This window comes from Macaca nemestrina, chromosome 18 (genome assembly GCF_043159975.1).
Source record: "Macaca nemestrina isolate mMacNem1 chromosome 18, mMacNem.hap1, whole genome shotgun sequence".
Taxonomy (NCBI): Eukaryota; Metazoa; Chordata; class Mammalia; order Primates; family Cercopithecidae; genus Macaca; species Macaca nemestrina.
In genome coordinates, this window is record NC_092142.1 from 11352079 (window position 1) to 11377894 (window position 25816).

Sequence of the window (25816 nt, forward strand, 5' to 3'; positions counted from 1 at the left end):
CTCTGCCTCCCAGGTTCAAGTGATTCTGGTGCCTCAGCCTCCCGAGTAGCTGGGGCTACAGGCATGCACCACCACACCTGGCTAATTTTTTTTGTATTTTTAGTAGAGACGAGGTTTTACCATGTTGGCCAGGCTGGTCTCGAACTCCTGGCCTCAAGTGATCTACCCGCCTTAGCCTCCGAATGTGCTGGGATTACGGGTGTGAGCCACTGCACCCTGCTTTTATGCAGTTTTTTTTTTTTAATTGAAATTTTTTCTTGACATAATTATAGATTTGCATGCAGTTGTAACAAATAATACAGAGAGATCTTCCCCAGTTTCCCCCAGTGGTAACATCTTGCCAAACTCGAGTACACCTTCACAAGCAGGATGTTGACAGTGATACATAGGATTTACGTTTGAGCAAAAGCAAATTGCAGGTTACTGGCAACCTCTCAGTTTAGGACACTGGCCGTAGTTGAACCATTGTTAGGGGAAGTTTTTAGGAGATCTGTTCTCTCTCCCGTTATGGCCTCTTCTTGGGATGAAGGTCTCACCTCCCTTGTGAGAGACACACAAACTGCATTTGGGACATAAGTGCTGGTTGTGGTGGACACCTGAACTGAAAATGAGACTCTGTAGTGTGGAGGGAATTGCCAGCCCACGTGTCAGCTTTCTGCTTCCAGTTACTACCTTTCTCTCAGTGTGAAGTTGAAGTTGGTTGTAATCTGATGACTATTGTTCAGGTTTGGGAAGAGCACAGGCTGAATTCCTTCTGTGACTTGTTTGACAATAGTCCTGGTACGATTTACCTTCCTTCCCTATGAGCGAGAACAGTCTCCTATTGTTTCCTGCCCAACTCGGATGTGGTTTGATCATACTTGTTTTAAGTTTCTTGGTCTTTTTTAACCTACTTTCTCCTTCCCGTAATTTGTAGATAAGTTACTGGTATTGCCTCATTTTTACCAGCAGACCTTTCACAAAACCAAACCAAAATTGAAGAGAGAGAAGCAGAGGGGAGATCACAGTTATTTGAAAGGACTGTAATTTAGGGTTAAATGGAAAACAATCAGCATGGTTAGATGAATGTCTAATTGAAATTCGTCTGTGCATTAAAATCATATGGTTCCTGCTAAGGGCTAATTCTTGCTATAATTCGAATGCAGAGCAGATAGTGTTTCTTGTGTGGGGAAACCGAGTAGGAGAACACTAATTCTGAAACTGCTAGCATCTCATTGTTTTTGCAGAATGAACATATAGATTAGAATTTGGGATATGCATCATTACTTGTAGGTACTTTTTTTAAAGGACTTTTTTTTCCTCTTGGGTTTCTGTGGAATAGTTTCCTGCATTTTTGCATTCATTCATTTATTCATCTGTTCATCCGTTCCTTCAGCAGCCATCTGTTGTGTACTTGTGCTGAGAGATGAGGGATGTGGTGGTGCACTGGAACGACCTGACCCCTCCCCTCCCTGGACTTCCCTCCTCCCACGAGAACAGGGACCATGTCTCGGAGATGCCTGTGCCACCTGTGCCATCCTGGGGCTTGCCAGAGATGCCCAGGAGGTGTTCGGTGCAGGAATGAATGACTCAGTGGGTGCAGTGGTAGCAGAGTCACAAGGGCTCTCGTGACATTCTCATAATGACTCTCAGAGCAGAAATCACTTCCTAGCCTGCCCCTTGAATGCTGCCTTCTCTTTGCCTCAGTGGCTGGGTTTGGAGTGGGCTGCTTTTGGTGCTGTTCCATGTTCCACCTCCAGAGGCAGCCTTGTGGAGTGGGTGCTATAACCAGTTTCCCTGGGCTCCTCAAGTCCTAGCCCCTGATTTTACTAGGTGTTCCCGGGCCTCAATTTCTTACCTCGCCAGTGAGAATAGCAAACGTGGGTTTATGATGAGAATTAAATGCTGTGTACAGTGCTTACTCCAAAGCCTTTTTATGTACACAGCAAGTGCATAAATATTAGATGTTATCATTATAGTGACCTTAGTTCCTGAGGCTGCACGGTGACCTTCCACTTCCTACCTGGAACCTCCTTCCCTGGGCTTACGAGCTGTCTCTGGACTGATGAATGTGGAAACACACACCGTGCGCCCCTCAGGGAGGTGGCTTTTGAGCAGATACCAAGGCACAGAGGGAGAAGTGTCAGTAATAACAGTGATGATGAAACAGCACCAATGTTAGCCATTGCCATTGAGTGGTGGTAGGTGAAGCCCTCTGTGTGTATACTGTGCTCTCCGTTCGGCCAGACCCAGATTTAATTTCTGGAAAGTGCAAATACTGTTGTTTTTTTGGGGGGCCAGAGTCTCGCTGCCTCGCCCGGGCTGGAGAGCAGTGGTATGGTCCCAGCTCACTGCAGCCTCAGCCTCCCCAGGTCAAATGATCCACCCATCTCAGCTTCCTGAGTAGCTGGGACTACAGGCACTTGCCACCATGCCCAGATAACTTTTTCTTTTTCTTTTTTTTTTTTTTTTTTTTTTTTTGTGGAGACGGAGTTTCGCCATGTTACCCAGGCTGGTCTTGAACTCCTGGGCTCAAGCATTTAACCCACCTCGGCCTCATAAAGTGCTGGGATTACAGACGTGAGCCATCACACCCACCTGGAAAGTATAAATACTTAACTGCTAATGTGGGTTCATATGGTTGGCTGGTTGTGAAGTCAGGGTCTAAGGATTCTGGGGCAGAATAGGCTTGCTTACCCCCAAATAAGGACATTGACAGTCTATCTGTAGATAGCAGTTTAGCAGTTAGGATGGTTTCCAGATGATTCTCTGGATACCTGTCACTTCTAGTAGCAGTACTCTCTGCCCAGCCGGATACTGTACCAGGATATGGTGTGTGGAGCCATTGCCTAGGAAAGTAGCAGCCTTGCTTCTCTGGGTTGTGTGTTTGCAGATTCAGGGCATTAATCATTGACTTAGCTCCCTAAGAAAGCTGCTGCAGGGCTTTCTTCTTTTTCTTTTTTTTTTTTTTTTTTTTGAGACGGAGTCTCGCTGTCGCCCAGGCTGGAGTGCAGTGGCGTGATCTTAGCTCACTGCAAGCTCCGCCTCCGGGGCTCACGCCGTTCTCCTGCTTCAGGCTCCCGAGTAGCTGGGACTACAGGTGCCTGCCACCACGCTCGGCCAATTTTTTGTATTTTTTAGTAGAGACGGGGTTTCACCGTGTTAGCCAGGATGGTCTTGATCACCTGACCTCATGATCCGCCCGCCTCGGCCTCCCAAAGTGCTGGGATTACCGGCATGAGCCACTGCACCCACCCTGCAGGGCTTTCTTTACAACTCAAACTTGTATCTGACGTTAGCCGAGTCTCCTAAGTGCTGAATACATCAGGCCGGATAGCACCTCTTCCCGCCAGGATTAGAGTTCCTGAGTCTTTTAATGACCCTGACTGTACTTATGATCCCCCAGGTGATCAGTGCTGGTTCCAAGGCACACACATTCTTCTTCCTGAAAATGCTGATAGGCTTCTGGGAGAAGGTTGACTGTGAATATCAAAGGGTAAAAATAGACTTCTATAAATTAAGGGCCTTAATTGACCCATCGCAAACATTCCCACAAGGGAATTAGAGCTTGGTGTATATTCTCCCTTTTGGCTTTGCCATTAAGGTCTATCCCCTAATCCCTCAATGCAGTTACAGCTCCAAGGTGCCATTCTTGCCCACCAAAGTATTGAATGTGGCAGCTCTGGTTCACATTTAAAAGGATTTGATAGGATCAAAATCCAGAGTGCAACATGAGGTCCAGTACTAAGGAGCGTATCGTTGTCTGAGAAACAGTTGCCTCTCCGTGTTTCCTGGGGCAGAAAGTGGGCTGGACAACTGAGGAGGGTCTCAGAGTGTCCCTTAGTACTTGAAAAGGGAGCAGACTTCAGTCAGGGCTGCAGGTGGCTGTGACCAAAGACCAGGAGTTTTGACTTCAGGCCAGCTAGCCGGGGAAGGGGCAGGGGCCTTCATTGCTACGTCCTGTAGAAGCCAACTGGTAACAATGGAGTGGGCATAGTGGGCAGGGATAGGGGCAGGAGGCAGATGGGGAAGAAGCCTTGTGACTCAGACCCTAGCTGGCTTTTCTATATCTGTCCTGCAGTGTGACGCAGAATGGGCTTGGGGCAGCCACAAGGCCAGAGGCAGCTCCATGTGGAATGGGGACCTTTTCTGGTTGCGTCAGGCCATTGGTGGCTTTTTCTGGGTTTCAATTAAAATCAGAAAATTGAGGGTGGGGACAGACAAATGAGGTATGCACCACTTCTAGCCTCTGTCCCCTGTGGCATTGTTAGTTTTCATGACCGAGCTAGCATCTTTGGACATTTGAGATTTTTAACCTGACTTTGAGTTACCTGAAGCCAGGTCAGTATTATTTATTCAGATATTCAACAGATAATTATTGGGTATCTGCTGTGTGCCAGGCACTGTTCTAGGCCCTGGAGATATATACCCAGTGAACAAAGCAAAAACCTTGACCTCCAGGAGCTTGGGTCTCATGCAGAGAGACAGAGGAGCAATAAAGCGAATAGCAGGCATCGGGGCACATTAGATGTGAGAAGCCCTGGGAAAACAGTAGTGAAGCAGAGGATGGACCTGGGCAGTGCTCAGAGACTGGGATGTTACCGTTCTCAGTAGGGTGACTGGGGTTGGCCTCGTTGGGAAGGTGAGGTGGGAGCACAGACTCAAAGGAAGCAAGAGAGTGAGTCATGTTGATATCTGGAGGAAGAGCATTTTGGTCATAAAGAACAGCACGAGACTGGGAGGCGGAGCTTGCAGTGAGCCGAGATCGCACCACTGCACTCCAGCCTGGGCAACAGAGCAAGACTCCGCCTCAAAAAAAAAAAAACCAGCCAGTTCAAAGGCCCTGCGGTGAGATGGTGCCTAGTGTGTTGGAGGAAGAGCAAAGGGCAGTGTGGCAAGGGGATGGGAAGTAGGAGATGAGGTTGGGAGAGAACAAGCGTCCGAGGCACATGGCGCCTGTGTGCCATTGGAGGACTCAGGAGTTGCTGTGGAAGAAGACTGGAACCTCTTCGTCTTTGTGTCCGCATGTTTAGCTTGGTTCCTGCAGTCAACGTTGATTGTCTTGATGTAAGAAGTCTCAGTACGGGAATCAAACACATATCTCTAATGAGCAGTGGACATCCAGTCTTAGGCAGTGTCAGAGTCCTTGAAACTGGTTTTGCTATGGAATGCTTTGCCCGATGGGAGCCTGGGGGCTGCACATGAGCAAGAAGGGGGCATTTTGCTTACTTCTCAGAGTCCCCTGCCCTTTCTGGGCATTCCAGCACAGTTCACAACAGTGGGATGGTGGTGTGAGTCATTCGTTTCATGCCTGAGGGCAGTGCAGCTCTCATCCCTGGAGGTGATTAGTGAGTGGGAGTTTCCCTAGAGAGTTCTGAGGCCAGTTGAGTAGCAGATCCTGGCTGGCCTGAAATTGATTGCCTGCTGACCACTTGCTGGGTTGCTTATAACCTGGCCCCAGGACAGCTTCCTGGTAGCCTCCAGATAAGCACAGGAACAGATTTGTCAGCTTCATGGGCAAATAAAAAATACAATACTTTACTATTAACCACAGTCACCCTTCTGTGCGATAGAACACGAGATCTCACTCCTCCTGTGTAATTGGAACTTTGTACCTGTTGACCAACCTCTCCCCATCTTCCCCATCCGCATCCCTGCATCGCCTCCCTGCCCGGTCTCCTGTAACCACTGTTCTCCTCTCTAGTTCTAGAAGATCAACTTTGTTTAGATTCCACAAATGAGTGAGATCATGCTAGAAGAGAGGTTTTTGAATGTTCTTACCACAAAGGAATGATAAATACTTGAGGCGATGGATATGCTAAGTACCCTGATATGATCATTACATGACATACACATGTATTAAAACATCAAATTGTACCCCATAACCATGTACAATTGTAATGCATCCATTAAAAAATGAAAATAAAAAAGAGAAAAAGATAACATTAAACAGCTTTATTCACTCAAATAATATTGTGCTGGGTGACACTTGAGTTCTGGGTGGGTCATTTTCCAACATGAGCAGAATGTGCTCTGTCTGCGAAGCAGAGGCTGGCTGCCATACTTACCCTGGTGCACTCCCTGCCGCGAGTAATTGTTGAGCCCCTACAAGTTGCAGGCAGGTGCCATAAATGAACAAGACATCTGTCGCTTTCCTGATGGTCTATTTGTGGGGGATAGACAGTAAGCCAGCTCATCCTCACAGATTTAAGATTTGGATATGAGAAGGAAATAGAAGCAACTTTGGGAGGTGTGGTGAGGGAAGCCCCCCTAAGGAGGGAGCCTAATACTGAGAACTGAGGTCAGGGAGCTAGGCCTGCTGAGAGTTGAGGGGTGGGATGGGGGGACATGGCCAAAACATGAAAAACGGTGAGTCAGAGACCTCTGTGGGAAGGAGTTAGGTGTATATGGGATCAGGAGAGAGGCCAGTATTCAAGAAACATCCTGGGTTGGCAGAAGAGAGGGACGGTTTTCGTTTTATAGGAGGTGAACCTGGCCAGGCTTGGTGGTTCATGCCTGGAATCCCAGCACTTTGGGAGGCTGGAGTGGGCGGATCACTTGAGGCCAACCTAGACAACATGGTAAGACCCCGTCTCTACAAAAAGTACACAAATTAACTAGGTGTGGTGGTGCATACCTATGGTCCCAACTACTCAGGAGGCTGAGGTGGGAGGATCTCTTGAGCCTGGGAGGCGGAGGTTGCAGTGAGCCATGATCGCACCACTGCACTCCAGCCTGGGCAACAGAGTGAGACTCTGTCTAAAAAAGAAAGAAAAGAAGGCAAGCCTACTTGTTTGTCTCATTGAACATCTCATGTCATGCTCATAATGAAAAAGAGTGAGGTGGTGGTATTGTCACACGCTCCCCATGAGGAAGCCAAGGTTCCCAGAGGTTAAGTGATTGGGATTGCAGGTGACCAGCCCCAAATCTCACTGTTTCTATTCCATGTCTTTTTATCACCATTTGCAATTATGTTTTCCAGTTTAGCATGAGATATCGGGGCAGTGTGGCATTTTGGGCTGTTTTGAGTAACAGAATAACCAATATTTCACAGTTCATCTTTTTCAAAATATAGTAAAATACTCTTTCCAAAGAAATACCAAATAAGTGCTTGGTATGTCATTGTTTAGTAAGGGAGTGTGAGATGCCTCATTTTGTGTGATTGAAGAGGCCTGTTCAATGCTCGTGAGGATCTTGCAATTAATTCATCCCACAAGCATTCCCTCTTGATTGAATGCCAGAGACAGTGCCAGACATACTGCTTGGCATTGAGAGGGACAGAGAAGATGACCTGGGATGGAGAATGCAAGTGAGAGGAGGCTGGCCCCCTACAGACTTAGTGACGTGCCAGAGGTCGCTTTCCAAGAAGAAATTGCAGCACCGTCTTGATGTTACCTGTTCCTTATCTCAGCGTCAAGTGCTGAGCACGCGGCTGTGAGAGGCCTGTGAGTGCTGTGAGTCTGTTCCAATTCCTGAGAGATGCCTTGCTTTATGCCTCTGCAGCTGCAACACCCCTGATAACTGGTATTTCATGGAAAAGAATGCCATGTTCTCCTTGTTAATGGAAGTGGCCTGCTACCTCTGCATGTTCCCCACTCCATAGCTTTCATCTTCCCCTTTACATTCAGTAGTGCCGTCAAATCGCCTCACTGATGTTGCAGCTGTGCATTCTTCATGAGTGTTTGGGCTTTGGTTCTGCAGCTCCACACAGCTCCTGGATTGGCGAGTAAGGCATGTGTCTGTACATCACCCTGGGGTACATCACCCAACTGGTGCTTGCTTGCCAATCACCACCTTCTGGATGAGAACAGGTTCACTCTGCTGCACTGTCACATGGCTTCCTTTTTCAGCCAATGGCCAAGCCATGTGCTACAGTGCTGTTGGTTACAGTGGGTGTGATCCCCTGTGACTTTGTCTCTGTGTATGTGAGATAAAAATGTGGAAAGATGCACGTGTCTGTGATCCCAGCTACGTGGGAGGCTGAGGCTGGAGAATCGCTTAAACCCAGGAGGCGGAGGTTGCAGTGAGCTGAGATTGCACCACTGCACTCCAGCCTGGGTGACAAAGTAAGACCCTATCTCAAAAAAAAAAAAAAAAAAAAAATGTGAAAAGAGTCACGTTATAGACAACCGTGTAATTGTCAGGTCAGAGGGCCACCTGTCAAGTGATATATAAACTGCCACTGCCCTTTTGTTGCGAAGAACTACCTGTTTCTCTGATTAGTGTGACATCAGCATGGCGTAGTCTTAACATCAGTGCTCCCGGGAAGCTGGCCCAGCATTGGGAGGTGCAGCAAATGTATATGGAAGGGAATGGTGTTTGAGCCATTCCTGGCAGGAAGGTTATGCACCTAGGCACCAGAGCTAGATTCTTCCTGGGTTCAAATCCTGCCTCTGCCTCTCACTAGTGGGTGATCTTGGGCAAGGTCCTCGCCTGTGTAGTTCCTTGCCCCATTTGGTTATTTGTAGGGTAAAGCAAGACTATATGTATAAAGTGCTCAGAGCCATGCTGGGCACATTTTAAGTGCTCACTGACTATTCAGGATGGCTGTTATTACCTGGAAAGAGTAACAAGAGTGTGCCATCTGTTGGCACCTCTCAGAAGCACTGTTGGGGAGATGCTAATATGATGCCCATTAATGGCTGTGGAAACTGAGACCCATAGAGGAGAAGGTAGGAAGCAGTGGAGCCAGGACTCAAACTGCGGTGGGTGGGACCCCGGGCGTCTGAATCCCATCCTGATTTTGTACCTTGCTCCGTACCTTGCCAGTCCTGGCTGCTGAGGCTGGAGATGAGGAAGGTTAGCCAGGGGCCCAGGAGCATGTCGGGGAGGCTGAGTCTAGCCCACTAACAAACCAGAAGGCCAGCGAGCAGTAAGTTGCTAGGAGCTTGGGAGTCCAGTTTAAAGCACAGAACGTGATTGTTCCTTAAAAGCCCATCCCCTGCCCTGTCTTCCATCCTTATGATCTATTTGCCAGGGGGTTGAAGGGCAATGAAAATTTCTCTGGTGCCCCCTTGCACCAGGCATTTTGCCTGTTGGATCCCACACTACCCCCATGGTGGCGTGTGATATGGAACTACTCTTGTCTCTGTTTTACAGATGAGGAACTGAGGCTCCGGTGGTCAGGGTCGTTTGGCTAGTAGAAAGTGGGTCTGAGACTTGGAGCCAGGTCTGCCTGGGCATGTTTTTTTGTTAGTCAACATGACCTGCCTCCTTTCTTAAGGGGAAAACCTTTCTCCTACTTCTCAAATCGCTTAGCAGAGCCGTTTGAGGAAGCATCCTCAGAGGGTGAGTGGACTCAGCCTGGAGAGCCTGGAAGGGTCTTCTTAGCCTGATTACCATGACAGCTCCAACAGATCCAGACAGAATCCCAGGCCTCGAGATCTCTCCTTCCCTTACCTGATGTCTCTGGCCACTGGTCTCTCTTTCTTTCCTTCGTGCTCAACCAAGATTCTTCCCTGGGCAGGCTGCTTGGTGCCCTTACATCCCCTTTCCTGGTCACTCGCCAACCACTGCTTTCTCCTTTCCCTGCTGCACCAATGAATAGATGCTGAGAAACCCACTCAACACGTTGCATCTGTAGGGCACTGACTCAAGGCATCCGATATCTCTTCTGAGGCAATGAGTGTGAAGAACCCCTTTATGAGCAGCATGGGCTAGCGCCTGGCTGAGAGGCTACTGGCTGACCCGGGACCACTGCCCTGACTTCCTGCAAGGTCCAGCGGCTGTATGTCTGCCCCTGCCTAGGGAGCTGGCCGAGCACCTTGAGTCCAAGGGTGCCACTACTGTCACCAAGCACCAGGCCCAGGTGACCTAGGCCTTAGCAGAAATAAAAGACGAGTGACTTCTGGACACACCTAGGGAGCTGGCTCCTCCTGGGCTCTGAGCTGGCTTTCCTACTATTGTCTTCTTCCTGAACATGCTCCTGAACTCCTGTTGACATCCAAGACTCGTATCACTCATTTCCTTCTCTATCAAGCCCTCCTAAGCTCCCCCTATGCCTCCCAGCCCTGGCACATTTTCCCTCCCTTCCTCTGTGGCCCCCATCACTCTTGTGTGAACCTCTTCTCTTCCAGCATCTGCACAGGCCATGTGGCAATAAATGCAGGATTCACTGGGATTCACCAGGATTCACCTGTCTGGGGTGAACTGTGGGCTCTGAGAGGTGTGGCCTATGGCTTCATGATCTTACCTCAGCTCCCCTCACATCATTAGTGATCAGTGAATCCAGCTCTACCGCCTGTTCACTTTCTCCTACCTTGTATTTAGGGCATTACAGCAATTTGACTTCATTGAAAATCCTCTTGGTAAACTTGTTGGTGTTTTTTGTTTGTTTGTTTGTTTTTGAGACAGAGTCTTGCTGTGTCACCCAGGCTGGAATGCAATGGCATGACCGCAGCTCACTGGAGCCTCAGCCTCTTGGGCTCAAGTGATCTTCCTGCCTCAGCCTCCTGAGTAGCTGGGACTACAGGATACACCCCCATACCCAGCTAATTTTTGTATTTTTTGTAGAGACAAGGTCTCACCATGCTTCCTGGGCTCATCTTGAACTTCTGGGCTCAAGTGATCCTCCTGCCTTAGCCTCTCTAAATCTTGGGGTTATAGGCGTGAGCCACTGCACTCAGCCTGGGAAACTTTTTAAATTGAGGAATCACATAAATACGATAAAATACATAAAAGTTTAGTAATCTTAGATGTACTGCTTGATGATTTTGTACACACGATTATATTCATGTATAATTTGAGTCAAGATGGAAAGCATTTCTGGTTTTCCCATAAAGCCCCTCCTCAGTTTGTAACCCATACCTCCACCCCACCCAAGAGAATCATCATCCTAACTTCTAAACTTGCCTTTTCAAAGTTTTTTTTAAAATTGTATAAAATAAGGATAAAATTCACTCTCTTAACTATTCTTAAGTGTTCAGTTCAGTGGCATTAATGCATTCTGTAAAGATGTTCTTTACATTTAAATAGTGCTGGTAATATTTTCTTGTGCTGGTAATAAAATTTTCTAGTGCTGGTAATGTTTAAATAGTGCTGGTAATAAAACAACTGAATGATGTAGAAGTAGGTAGAGCAGAAAGTGAAAGTTCCTCCAACCTCAGTATCTTCCTCCGAGGGAACCACTGTTCTCAGTTTGTATATCCTTCCAGACCTTTCTCTGTGTATTTTCATGTAATTATCAACCTAGGAATACATGATATACATGTATGTTTCAGCTCTATAGTTTTGGTTTTATTTTAACCATAAACTGAATCATTAATTGTTGATTGCAACTTGCTTTTTCATGTGCAGCCTGTGTCCAAGTCTTTGTAAGCTGCTGTACCCACACCTGGTGGAACATGTTCTGTTTGACATCTGTCTTCTCAGCCAGGGGTCTCCCCTCTTTCCCTCAGGCACCCAGTCTTTGGTTGTTTCCATCCTCCCTCCCATACCCTGTTGCTGCCCTTTGCAGAGTTTCTGCACTCAGATTCCTCCATTCCCTGAAAGACTGACCCCTGGGGATTCACCTTTCCCCAAGTATTTGACTTTTGAAAAAGCAAGGACCAAAGCCTTACGTGAAGGGGTTCAAGGCTGATGGAAGACATCATTAACCAGTAGGCAGGTGCAGGCACTTAGGGAGTAGTTAGGCCCCAGGGCACCTCTAAAATGTCATTGCTGACTATCAGCTGGCCCTGACCCCCAAAGTCAGCCCAAATATCCAGCTGCAGAGCTCAAGGCTCCCTTGTATTTCACTGCAGTCAGCAAGGAGGCTCCTTCCCCTCATGCTCCTCCTGCAGCCCAGCCTCAGCGCGTGGTGAAACCTAAACCTGTGGCATTTGGGAAATGTAGACCTTCTTTGCAGAATACTTTTCCCTGGGGCATGTGTTGTGTACTTTCTTTTTGAGAAAATCAACCCAAACGCCTTCTGATTTCTTACTCTGAAGTGGGCTTTTCCAATTCTGGTTAGTTTGGGTGAGCTTGCTCTTTCATTGTGCTATGTTTAGCTCCTGAGAATGTTTGGCTTTTTTCCCCCTTCTTTCCCTCCCTTCTCCTCCTTCTCCTTTTTTCATCATTCTGTCTTGCCCTTTGGGTACAGCCTGGTACAAACATTCATTCCTACAGCCATGAGCTTACTCAGCAGCAGCCTGTCCACCTCTGGTCCAGGCACCGTGGGGTAGAGCTGAGAGCACACTGGTGAGAGACGGGACAGGGACCCTTCTCCTGGGGGCTTCAGATTGGAGCATCCTTGGAGGCTGGCAGCCAGAAGGAGGGTGACAGGAGCAGCAGAAATGGTCACAAATCTCTGCCCACACTTCCCAGCCAAGTTCTACCATCCTCTGCATGCTACCTGTGATGTTTTGGTGTTAGCTTTAAGAAAAAGAAAAAAAAAACAGATTTTAAAAATATAGAATAAAAGGGAGCAAAAATAGTCCATGTCCAAATGACCCCTGCTGAATTTTTATTGTATATATATTTATATTTATATGTTTAGAGGCAGGGTCTCACTGTGTAGACCTGGCTGGTCTTGAACTACTGGGCTCAAGTGATCCTCCCATCTCAGCCTCCCAAAGTGCTGGGATTATAGACATGAGCTCTACACCCAGCTGAGTGTTTAAAATAAAGTTAATATATGTACATGATTAGAAATCTCAAACCAAAAGGTATTAAAAAAAAAAAAGTGTGCTTGTGTGGGTGTGTACACAGTGCCACTAATTTTTTTTATTCCCCCAAGATGCCAATGCATTCTTAGGCATCTTTCCAGGAAAAGTTGTGTTTATACCATCATGTGTAGCCTTTGAAAAGCTTTACCTGAAAGGGACCCTACCGCGTACTCTGTTCCTGCCTTTTCATCCTGGTGCTGAGTCTGCATCAGTTTATCTAGGAATAAAAAGGCCCCAGTCTTCTTAGATTCCCACCCTTTGGACAAACAGATCGTAATTACCTAACAACTCCCCTATCGATGGACATTTAGGTTATTTCCAGTTGTTGACTGGAAGGTCGTGTTATAAAGGTTTGAAATTTCCCCAGTAAGCATGCCCTCCCACACCAGACACCTGATCACTGAGAAAAGCAGATCCCTTTGGAAAGTTTTAAAATTCATTCTTGCAGCTGATTTTTTTTTTTTTCTTTTTTTTAGATGTAGGCAGGGAAAAGAAGGTAACGTTTTGTGTTGGATGTTCACCGTTTCGGCACTCTCTGAAGGAACTTTATTATTTGTTTATTTATTTATTATTTTGAGACGGAGTCTCACTCTGTTGTGCCCAGGCTGGAGTGTAGTGGTTTGATCTTGGTTTACTTCAACCTCCGCCTCCCAGGTTCAATCGATTCTCCTGCGCCAGCCTCCCGAGTAGCTGGGACTACAAGTACCCATCACCACACCTGGCTAATTTTTTGTATTTTTAGTAGAGACGGGGTTTCACTATATCGGCCAGGCTGGTCTCGAACTCCTGACCTCAGGTGATCCACCTGCCTGGGCCTCCCAGAGTGCTGGGATTACAGGCGTGAGCTACCACGCCCGGCCTCGGAAGGAACTTTACATCCATGGGTTCCTTTGGTTCTAGGGGGCCGGAATTACTCTCCCCATGTTTTAGAACAGGAACCTGAGGCCTGGGACGGGCCAGCTGGGTTGGGGTTCAGACCACTCTGGCCAGCCCCAGGCACTGAGCACTGTGTTTCACTTCGTCAGTTCTGCCGACTTGTTCTGTGCATCTGAGTCCACACAGAGCTTAGGGAGGGGTTTCTACATCTGTCCGTGTGAATTTCTGCTCATAATTTCAAACTAGGGGACGTTTTGCCCTGCGCTTGGTCTCTTATTTTCTGTCTCTGAAAGCTTTGATTACTATGTGGCCGGCTCTGAAATTCTGAAATTCACTAGGAGTCGGCAGTGATGGGAGGAAGCTAACTTCCTGGGTTAGATGCTTCAGGAGAAGATGAGAGGGTGACTAGGCTGCATTCGATCACCCAGCCTCCTAAGTGGGCTCTGATGGATGCTGTCTGTCAAGCAGTGCATTCTCAGAACGCTCCCATCTGGGGGCCCTCGGTTATTGGCGTCTGTAATACGCTATCTGGGTTTCCTGGACAGTAGAATCATGTAGCAATTTATCTGTCATTTTTTTGTGGTTGAATAATCCACAGTGGGCAAATAAAAATTAATGTTTGTATTTGGATGCTAATTCAGCTTTCAATTAGGTTTTGTTTTGAACATTATTGAAATTAATCTGTGTTCCTTGAGCACATTTCCATTTATTGGCAAGGTACGCTGGCCCCTATATAATTGGTGGTCGTTTGGGGTAAATTCAGATGGATAATCTATATCAAGATAATGGAAAAGTTTATTTTAAAACTTTCTTTAAATGACAAAATGATATCTGAACATTATTCAGACTGTGGTAAGAGAAAAACACTTCAATCAAAATCCTGCCCTAAATAAATCAATTTTCTTCTGTCTTTTGCCCCTTTCTAGTCTGTTTGCGTGTCTATATTCTTTTTTTTCTTTTCTTTTCTGTTTTGAGACAATGTCTCACTCTATCGCCTGGGCTAGAGTGCAGTGGCACCATCTTACTCACTGCAACCTCTGCCTCCTGGGCTAGAGCAATCCTCCTACCTCAGCCTCTCAAGCAGCTAGGACTACATGGGCATGCCACCATGCCCAGCTAATTTTTCTATTTTTTGTAGAGATGGAGTTTTGCCATGTTGCCCAGGCTGGTCTTGAAATCCTCCCAGCTTGGTCTCCCAAATAGCTGGGATTACAGGTGTGAGCCACCATGCCTGGCCTTCCTCTTTAAAGAGCAGTAAATGTGTGATTAAGTTTGAGCTCCTGGTGAAACACTGTTCTTTTAGGAAGAGTGTGAACTTTGGAATTGACAAGCCCCAAGAAGCCCCAATTCAAATTCTGACTCCAACTCAGTAGCTGTGTGACATTGGGCAAGTTATTTAACCTTTCTGTGCCTCCATTTTCTCAACGATAAAAATGGGACTGATAATTCCTGTATATGATGGTTGTTAAAAAGACTGAGATAGAGCAATGTGAAGCATCAACCACAGTTGACACTGGCCTCATTCTGTCACCCAAGCTGGATTGTAGTGGCACAATCTTGCTCACTGAAGCCTTGACCTCCCAGCCTCAAGCAATCCTCCCGCCTCAGCCCCGCAAAGTGCTGGGATTAGAGACGTGAGCCACCACATCCAGCCATCTCTGACTTTTTTTTTTTTTTTTTTTTTTTGAGACGGAGTCTCATTCTGTCGCCCGGGCTGGAGTACAGTGGCCGGATCTCAGCTTACTGCAAGCTCCGCCTCCCGGGTTCACGCCATTCTCCTGCCTCAGCCTCCCGAGTAGCTGGGACTACAGGCGCCCACCACCTCTCCCGGCTAGTTTTTTGTATTTTTTTAGTAGAGACGGGGTTTCACTGTGTTAGCCAGGATGGTCTCGATCTCCTGGCCTCGTGATTCGCCCGTCTCGGCCTCCCAAAGTGCTGGGATTACAGGCTTGAGCCACCGCGCCCGGCCATCTCTGACTTTTTTAAGGAAGAACTTTGTCCTTTGGGGCGAGCTGATCTTTGACTTATTGCTGATACTTACTAGGCTCCGTTTCTAATGAGAGCCAGAATTTGACAACACCCACTACACCTGGCTTTTTCTTTCTGGTTATTTATGTTTAATGTAATAGCAAGGCACACTCGTGTTTCATTTCCTGTAGTGATAGTTTTGTTTAAAATGAACTTATTTGAGTTAAAATTAATAATAATATCAGTGGGCTGTAGCTAAGACACACCTTGTGTGGCTGGTACATGGTTTTGAATCCCGGCTCTGCCGCCTCCCGGCTTTGTGACCTCGGGCAGATCCTTTTCTGTCTCTGTGCTTCAGTTTCTTCACCTGTAAAATGAGGATGACACAGTAATATCTCATGGAGTTGCTGTAAAGTTCAAGTGAGATCATAGAGTCAGAGCTTGAGAACAGCGTCTGGCACATAAGAAAGTACCACAGAAGTGTTCATCAGAAGTTTCCCTTACACGAACAGCTAACATTTGGGGAGTATAGAGTTGCTGCTGGTAAAGTGCACCATTTCTGACTTAGGGTAGTAGACAGGAAATGGTAGCTGGCACTGTTGTTTTGATTGTTTGATGATGATGTTAATAATGGGCAAAATAATAGATCTGGAGGTGGCATTTGTTTTGGAGATTAATTTCTCTGTATTAAAAGATGTTTTTATTATCTGTATTCATAGAGTAAAAGGGCAGTGTTGCCACACTGACGTATTGCATTGTGGTGAAGTCAGGACCTTCGGTGCATCCATCACTGGAGTAATGCGCACTGGACCCACCAAACACCCTCCCACCATCCACCCCCTCCAACTCCTCCACCCCTCCCAGTCTCGTTGTCCATCATCCCACACCCTGCTGCCATGTGCACATGTTATTTAGCTCCTGCTTATGAGAATATGCAATAAGTGTCTGAGTTATTTCACTTAAGATAAACGTCCCGATGTTGCTACAAAAGACATGATTTCCTTGTTTTTTAGGGCTGAATGCTATGCCATTGTGTATATACACATCATTTTCTTTATCCAGTCCTCTGTTGGTGGACACTTAGGCTGATTCCATGTCTTTGCTATTGTGAATAGTCCCTCAGTAAACATGCGAGTGCAGCTATCTTATGATATAATGGTTTCTTTTGGAGATGAGTTTCTTAGGACAGAAACTTTTGGGCAACTTGATAGCATCTGGCAGGATTCCAGTGTTCGAATTCACCTGTTGCCTTCGTTGGACTTTTCCTAGGCCAAGCCCAGCATTCGGTGCTTCATTAAACCCACTGAGACACTCGAGCGGTCCCTTGAGATGAACAAGCACAAGGGCAAGAGGCGGGTGCAAAAGAGACCCAACTACAAAAACGTTGGGGAAGAAGAAGATGAGGAGAAAGTGCCCACCGAGGATGCCCAAGAAGACGCCGAGAAGGCTAAAGGTACAGAGGGTGGTTCAAAAGGCATCAAGACGAGTGGGGAGAGTGAAGGTGAGTGTCCCTGTGAACTCCGCCCTGCGCCTGCGCCTGCGCCGCCAGCCAGCCTGCCAGCGAGGCTGCCACCTGTGCCCCCTCCGCCCTGAATTCTGCTCCCCCCAGTATCCAGCCAGTGATTCGGTTCCTTCCTCACACTGGCGTACCTCATTGTGTACAGCCCTGCCACTCGGAGGCTGCTGTAGGTGTGTGTCACATGCAGATTTAGGGCAAGTCCCACCCTCATAGGATGGGTGACCTGGAGCCAGGTTTTCCCACCTTAAAGGAGGGTAACAAATAGTACCTACTTTATAGTGTTCATACAAGAATTAAATGAGTGAATATGTGCAACGTGCTCCAAACAGTGCCTGGCCCATGTTAAATGCTGCGAAGGATTCGAAGCTGCAGAAGTATTCGTTATTATTATGACAGTAGGAGCAGCATGGAATTATTATTATCTTTATCCTTATTGCTGATATAATTATTCCCAATAACCGGGGGTTATGATTTGCATCCTGTGCACTGTGGGAAGAAAGAGGATTTGTGTTTAATGAAATGATATGCTTGTAGGCCAAGTACAGTGGCTCACACTTTAATCCCAGCACTTTGGGAAGCCAAGGTGGGAGGATCACTTGAGCCCAGGAAGTTGAGACCAGCCTCGCCAACGTGACGAGACCCTGTCTTTACAAAAAAATAAATAAATAAATAAAAGTAGTATTTTTAAAATACAAAAAAATAAAATATAACTCCCTCAATTCTTACGTTAAGATTGTTTAAGTCCTATCTGTTTAGAGTGAGGTGCACTCATGTGTAGTATGTGTGTAAGCAAAATCATTCGTTCCTCCTTTTGCCCTCGTTGGGAGTTCTGGTTTTCACCTCCCTCTTGTTGAGATGCTAAAACCTTCTTGAATTGGAGGTCATTTACTCTGGGACTAAGCAAACTGGAACTGCCCTATTGCTTGTGTCATGGGTCAGACTCACAGCCACACAGCTGGGGTCTCTGCCCGTGGTCCTGGGCACTGGGGCTGGGGGCAACGGGAAGTGATGGGGAGCTTGATACTTGGTAGAAGTGGAGCTGGGGCTCTTCTCAGGAAGGCCTGGCCATGCCTTCTGGAATGAACTTGGCATCTCCTTAGCAGCCTGGCTGCAGTCTCTGTGGGTGTGGGGAACACTTCCTGTGAGCCCTCCTACTGGGCCTTGGGCTCAGAGTGGCTACTCTGAGGCCATCTCTCCACAGCCCTGTCAGCAAGGACTGCATGAGCTTCCCAGTCCAGGGCATCTAAAGCTGTAACACAGAGCCACTCGTTCAGTGACTGGGAGCTCATTTGCTTTTGGGAGTTGCCTGAGATTCTGCAGCCAAAGCATGCCCCCGCCACCACCTTGCTTGCCCCATCATGACTTTCTTGGCAGTTGTCAGTGAATACCATGATCACATTTCAACAAGTGTAACCAAAATGTCTCTCTGATGCCACCCAGACCTCTTTTTAAGGTTGAGGTCTCCAACCTCCTCTTATTTCTGTTTAAAGTGTGCAGTAGGCATTTTGGTTTAGGAATTCATTTTTGGCCTGGAAAGCCTTTACCAGTAAATATCACTGTGGTGGGAAGGGGAGGGCCAAACACAAGGTAAGCCATGCTAATTTGCTTATTGGGGTTATTCTGATTATTTTGTTGTTAATGCAGAAGAAAAATGTCTGCCTAATCCCTAGGTTTAGTTGTTCTGTTGCCACACTGGGGGATAAATGGACATCTTCACCTCATTTTGTGCATTGTGTTCTCATCACTTTTGCTTTAGAAAGATGCTACCTCTTTCGTTCCAGTCCTTTTAAGGATGCTCTCTAACCAGGCCTCAGTTGTGACTAACAGTGGTGCGGATCAGGCAGGCTTGGCCCCAAAATCACAATCAAATTAGTCAGCCGGCCAGCCCAGTACTGGCACACGGGGACTTCAGGCCAGTTCTGCAGGCTGCTGTTTCAGCTTGAACTGCTTGAATTAGAGTAGGGGCTCCTGGAAGCTGTGCCTGGCTGCCCTGGGCAGGGTACAAGGGAATGAATTTCCGCCGCCTCCAAAAGTCTGTTTTCCAGGTGGTTACTCAGCCAGATCATGCTACACAGGACCCAGGAATCTCCCCAGAGGCTTTGCTTGGACAGTTGGTGCTTCAGGGCTCAGTCACACATGACTCTCAATGACCCCCTCTGCAATTTTGGTGCCCTCCTGATTTCTTGAGCACATTAGTCATTTCATAATATGATGGATCTGTCATTTTGTCACTCAGCTCACCATAAATAAATACAACTTTCATAGACCAGTCCTGCCAGGCAATAGCACTTGTGTTCTGAGCTTTCTGAATTATATATTTGCTCTCTTGATTATTTGTAAATGTGAAGGTGCAATTAGTGGGTGTTCTCTCCTTAGACTGTATCTGTGTTTGGATTAAACTGCACAGCTGTTAATTCCTATGAGTTGGAAGGGTGTCGGGCACATTTTCTCATTCACACTGCATACCAGAGAACACTGTAGATGCTGGGCGGTGCCTAAAAGATGCGAGATCTGACTCATGGTCATGTCTCAGCATCTAGGTTTATTGTGTGTCTCGGATGGCCTCTTGAAACTCTGGACCTCATTGTCCCTGTCTGGAAATTTCTGAATATAGGAAATATAATTTACGTGATGACTTTTTTTTTTTTTTTTAAGTGAAGATACATTGATACTTGCGATTGCAAGATTTAGAAATCCAACTCAGACTGGCTTAAGCAAAGAGGGTATTTATTGTTCATGTTCCTGGGAAGCTTGGACAGGACTGGGCCCAGGTGCACTCACATCCTGCCAGCTTGGCCAGCAAGTGGAGTGGGGGGGTTCTCCTTCCCAGTGGCTGCCACTAAAGTCCTGGGGCCAATGCTTGTGGGTACTGTGGGCCTGGCTTGGGTCCACCCCCTACCCCCAGAGATATTCTGGACCAATTGGCCAAGCCCACATGACAAATCTACGCTACAGTGGCTCCCTCAGTAAAAAATGAGATGCATTTATCAGAAGTAAGGGGCATGGATGCTGGGCCAGCAGAAACAGCAGATTTCCCCCTAGAAAGTCATGCTGTATTTCTGGGTACTCCCCTTCTCTCTCAAGGCCGTCTTCTGCCCTCCTATTTTGAGATAGACATGTGGCTCTTTTCTCTTCCACATTATTTCTTCTCTAGAAGCTCCTTTCATTGTCCCTAGATCTACACACTTATCGACAGACGGACATGGTGACTCTTAAGGAAAGAGATGCTGACACTCTGCCTCCGCATGCCCTGCCAATTCCATTTTAGTTGTGAAATTCTGACTTTAAAAGACAGGGGGAAAATACAGGAGTAAAAAAGGCATGTGGTCACGAGGCACAGTTTTGCCATGACCTGATTTGGATATGGCATTAGTGTGTGTGCATGTTTTTTTTTTTATTTTTTACAAATGCAGCACCCAGAATTCACACCTCCTCCAGATGTAAGCTCAGACAAGGAAGTTGTGTGAAATGAATGTGCACCCCTGACCCATCCGCTCCCTTCCCCAGTCTACAGAGAAATTTGCTCTGCCTCAGGTCCCAAGTAATGGGTGACTCATTCTGCAACCAAGAAATCACAGGGCCCTTAAATTTGCAGAAATTAAGTACTAAAAGAAGAGGGATTTCATCGTCCCTGTAGGCAAAGAAGTATTCAGTCTGCCCAGGAAGACAGACATCCTAGGGCACGTGCTTGTTTTTTTAGCTTGCCCTTGAGTCTGAAAGGACAGTTATCTCTTTTGGAATTTACTTAGAGCAGTAACCTAATAAGCATATCCGAGGGACTGAATCCTTCAAACTCCTCATCTAAAAATAGGGCTGGACTAGTGTTTTTTTGCCTATGGAAAAAGTAATTGCCCAGCCTGACCTTCAAAGCTTCCTCATTTGTTGAAATTCCAGCAAGGGCATAGAGTAAAGACGATAGGCCTTTGAACCTGCCGGGTTAGCTGGGTTTGAGGGGGTACCTGGGAGTTCAGAGACCCATCTTTGCCTTTTTTGTTTTTCTTTTGGAAGTCTCTACTGAAATGAGATGAAACCTGGCCTCATTTCCAGCTCCTCTTTCAAAATTAGAGCCAACCCCAGGCCTGGCAGTGTCTTGGTTGGGGCAAGCCAGGGACTGACTATCGGGGAGTTGAGATCTGAATCCCAGCTCTGCGCCTGAACAGCTGTGTGGCTCTGGGCAAGTAATTGCCCTCTCTGCACTTCTCCACCTGTAGACGGGGCTTCCTAATGCCTGGGCCTCAGATTGGCATAAGTGAGAACATCAACACCGTAGCATTCAGCATGTGACACACGAGCTTTCTACGAACCCCGGCCAAGATGGAGGGCAGAGTGAGGCGCTCGAACAGCAATTTGAGTGTGGCTGTGTGAACTCCGCTTGGACACCAAGCACATTTCTGTGGGACCCGTTTCTCTCTTAATTTCTACAGCTAGTAAGTGAGCTTAGTGAGTGTGCAGGTGTGAGTATGTGTGTGTGAGTGAGTGTGTTTGTGTGTACGTGTGTGTGTAATGGTGGGAAGAGAGGGAGAAGAAGCATCAGCAAGCTCAGGCGCTGCAGTAGAGTGATGTTGTGGGGCTGTCACCTTTTCAGATGGGCTTAACTGGGATAAGGAGGAGGATTGGAGGTGAATTAGGACAAAGCCTTTGAAGAGCAACTTCCCGAAAACCGTTCTCAACTCAATCTCCTGCTGGGCAGAAGAAGATAATAAAAAAAACAAAGGAAGGGGTGCCGCCAGTACTTACAGCACTTAGCACACGTACTCTCGGTCATTGCTAAAAAGCCAGCCAATTACATGCAGGCTGTCCCTTATATCCTAGGTAACCAGCCAGGCATCTTTCCCCTTAGCCTTCCTCTGAAGGTCTTCTTATTTCCCTCTTGCCCTCTTTTTTTAGTCTGTCCTTGCTATGATTGCTGGAATATGGAACACAGAGGGCAATTGAGAAAATCCTTGAAATTGTGAAGTCAAAGACTATTGGGAGGCCATGCCTGCCATTTCCCTGAAAAGCGCTTCATTTACCAAATATTAATCAGATTCGAATGGACATCACCCTGGGCAAGTTGATAAATTATTGCTGTAATTTGAAAACTGAGTGTGTCCGAGTATCGGGGAAGCTCAAGGATCTGGCCAGGGCTGTCATATGGAGAGGCAGAAGTGGACGTCCTTGGGTGCTAAGGGCCCTCAGGACTCTCCTGGCCTACACCAGTGCCTCCCCACACAGGCACTACTTGGACAACAAGTGGAAAGATATAGCCTTCCCTGCTTCCTTTTTTTTTTCTTTTTTTAAACTTATGGTAAAATACATATAACATAAAATTTACCATTTGAATCATTTCTAAGTGCACATTTCAGTAGTGTTAAGTACATTCGGCCGGGCGCAGTGGCTCACACCTGTAATCCCAGCACTTTGGGAGGCCGAGGCGGGTGGATCACGAGGTCAGGAGATCGAGACCATCCTGGCCAACATGGTGAAACCCTGTCTCTACTAAAAAAAATACAAAAAATTAGCTGGGTGTAGTGGCGGGGGCCTGTAGTCCCAGCTACTCCGGAGGCTGAGACAGGAGAATGGCGTGAACCCGAGAGGCGGAGCTTGCAGTGAGCCGAAATCATGCACTGCAGTCCAGCCTGGGCGACAGAGTGACCAGAAAAAAAAAAAAAAAGTGCATTTACATTGTATAACCAGCACCACCATCTGTCTCCAGAACGCTTTTCATTTTTCATCTTGTAAAACCAAAACTGTGCCCATTTAATAACTCCCCACCCCACCCTTTGATGTTCTGTCTTTGTGGGTTTGACTGCTCTAGGTCGTTTATTCAAATGGAATCATGTAGTATTGTCTTTTGTGCCTGGCTTGCATCACTTAGCATGAAGTCCTCAAGGTTCATTCATGTTGTAGCATGTGCTGGGATTTCCTTCTCTTTCTTTTTTTTAGGCTGAATAATAATTCCATTGTATGGCTAGACTACATTTCTTTATCCACTGCTCTGTTGATGGACGCTTGAATTGCTTCCACTTTTGGCTATTGGGAATAATGCCGCTATAAACATGGGTATACAAATCCATTCCTGCCTTTGAGGCTTTTGTAGAATTGATAGAGGCTGCGGAGGGTCTGGGTGGTACTGGCCAAAGCAAAATAAGTTGGAGATTTGAGTTCCCACTCCCAGCTTTGTAGCCTCATGAGCTGTGGGATGGTAATCATATTACTCAGCTCCCAGAGGCTGGAAACTTACCAGGCTAGGTGCTGGAGTGTTGGAGATGACAGGCCATGGTACCTGGCATGGGAACTGATACTGTGCAGGCGCTCATTTCCACAACTCAGGTGGGCAGTGCAAAGAGAGGAGCCCACAGCGGCCTGGGGCAGAGACCCATCGCCTAATGCCTTGGTACTTCAGTTTCCCCTGCCTTAACATGCAGAGTTGAGGGTACGTAAGTATTTCTCCCACTGCAGAATATGGAGATGGTTTTAGGTGGTACAGAGAGAGCCTTAAAGAATATGGTGGCTAGGCACAGTGGCTCACACCTGTAATCCCAGCACTTCGGGAGGCCAACCTGAGAGGATCACCAGAGCCCAGAAGTTCAAGACCAGCCAGGCAACATAGTGAGACCCCTGTCTGTACAAAAAATAAAAGATGCCAGTCATAATGGTGCGTGCCTGTGGTCCCAGCTACTCTGGAGGCTGAGGTGGAAGAATCCCTTGAGCCTGGGAGGTTGAAGCTACAGTGAACTGTGATCGTGCCACACACTCCAGCCGGGGTGACAGAGTGAGACCTTGTTTCTTAAAAAAAAAGAATAAGATGGTGCAAAAGCTCTAATTCTAAATGATTATCTCCAGGGCAGGGGATAGGGTGGGTGGGGAGAGCCTGCATATTTGCTGTGGCAGATGTTTAATACTTGAATACCTCATTCATGTTTATGAATCTCCCTTTCTCAATTGCACACAACAGTCCCTGGCACCTTTTTGTTTATTCATCATGTATATTTTTATAGTTGCTATTTATATTGGTTTTATGCTCATAGTAATTTTCCCAAACTTTTTATTTGAAAATAATTTCAAATTTACAAAAGTTGCAAAACCAAAAATAGTATAAAGAACATCTGTTTACCCTTTACCCAGTTTCCCCCTGTAACATTTCATACCATTTACTTTCCTATTGTATTTTCTCTGTCTGCACACCCACCCCACACACCCCACACACATCCATCGTGCCCCTTTCCTCCTGAAGCTTCATGAGCATTTGCTAAGATTAAGGTGTTATCATTCATGAGCACAACACAGCTGTCAACTTCATAGTATTCTCCTGCTGTGTTCCTGTTGTATCAGCCTAATAATGTCTTTCTAGCATATTCTTTCCTCCAGTGCAAGGTCCAATCCAGAGGCGGGTGGTGCCTTCCATTGTCACGCCTCCAGCCTCCTTTATTCTGGAACATTTCCACCGTCTCTTTCTCTTTTGCAACATTCACTTTTTTTTGAGGAATACAGAACCTCCCCCTTTTTTTGTTCTAATAAAACGTCCTTCATTTTGTCTTTGTCTGATGTGTACTTGTGATTAGACTGAGGTTATGCATTCTTGGCTGGAACACGGCATAGATGATGTCATGCACTTCTCAGCATGTCACATCTGGAGGCACATGATGTCCTTCTGTCCCTCTTGGGTGATGTTCATTTTGGTCACATGACTAAGGTGTTGCCCAGTTTCTGTATTGTGTAATGACCTTCCTTTATCTTCCCAACTAATAAGCAGTCCACAGGGAGACACTTTGAGATCATATAGATACCCCGCCCCTTGTTAAAATTCCCCCTTAGATTTGGCATTTATGATTCTTGCCTGGTTCAGTCATTACCATGATGGGCAGGAAAAGATGAATTTCTACCTTCAGCATTCTCTCTGTGTTTAAAAGTCAGCCCTTGGCATTCTGTTGTAAGCAAGACCTTTCCCTTCTTCTCATTTATTTATTTATCTCTTATTGGTGTGGAATCATGGATTCCAATTTTCTAAAGGTTTATAGTGCATTACTGTATTTAATGATTTTGGTGCTTAAATTGTCCCAGAGTTGGCCTGCAGGAACCCTTTCAAGCTGGCTGTCATGTGCTTGCCCCGTGCTTTTTTGAGCAGTCCCTTACACTTTCTGGCATAACATGGTGTTCTGTGTTCATCTAGTACCTCCTCTGCCTGTCCCTGGAATTAACCATTTCTCTGGCTCCTGTCCATGGACAGGGGTATTAGAGGCCAAGATTTGGGCACTGGATGTGCTCATTGCTACTGAGGTGTCTTTGCAGTTTGGCCCTTTCAGTGGACAAAGCTAGGAAATCTGTGTATGTACATATACAAAGTGTACATTATACATGCCTACATATACATACACACAAACATGCATACACACACATATTTTATTTTTTTTTTTGAATTTTTTATTTTTTATTTTTATCTATTTATTTTTTTATTATACTTTAAGTTCTAGGGTGCATGTGCACAATGTGCAGGTTTGTTACAAATATATACATGTGCCATGTTGGTGTGCTGCACCCATCAACTCGTCAGCACCCATCAACACGTCATTTACATCAGGTATAACTCCCAATGCCATCCCTTCCCCGTCCCCCCTCCCCACAATAGGACCCGGTGTGTGCTGTTCCCCTTCCCGTGTCTAAGTGATCTCATTGTTCAATTCCCACCTATGAGTGAGAACATGCGGTGTTTGGTTTTCTGTTCTTGCGATAGTTTGCTGAGAATGATGGTTTCCATTTGCATCCATGTCCCTACAAAGGACACAAACTCATCCTTTTTTATAGCTGCATAGTATTCCATGGCGCACACATATTTCAGAATCATATGTTC

General features: G+C 46.5%; 1 protein-coding gene across 6 annotated transcripts in view; it reads left to right on the top strand.

Moving 5' to 3' along the window:
• LOC105467772 (C-type lectin domain containing 16A) overlaps nt 1-25816 on the top strand; it is a 240001-nt gene that overhangs the window by 42932 nt on the left and 171253 nt on the right. For 5 of the 6 annotated variants that reach the window (XM_011717473.3, XM_071084122.1, XM_071084121.1 and 2 more), the window contains one exon: nt 16737-16968. In XM_011717473.3, coding sequence (XP_011715775.1) covers nt 16737-16968 — 232 coding nt within the window. The remainder of the gene's footprint in view (nt 1-16736; nt 16969-25816) is intronic. The other variant, XM_024788485.2, reaches the window with a different exon arrangement.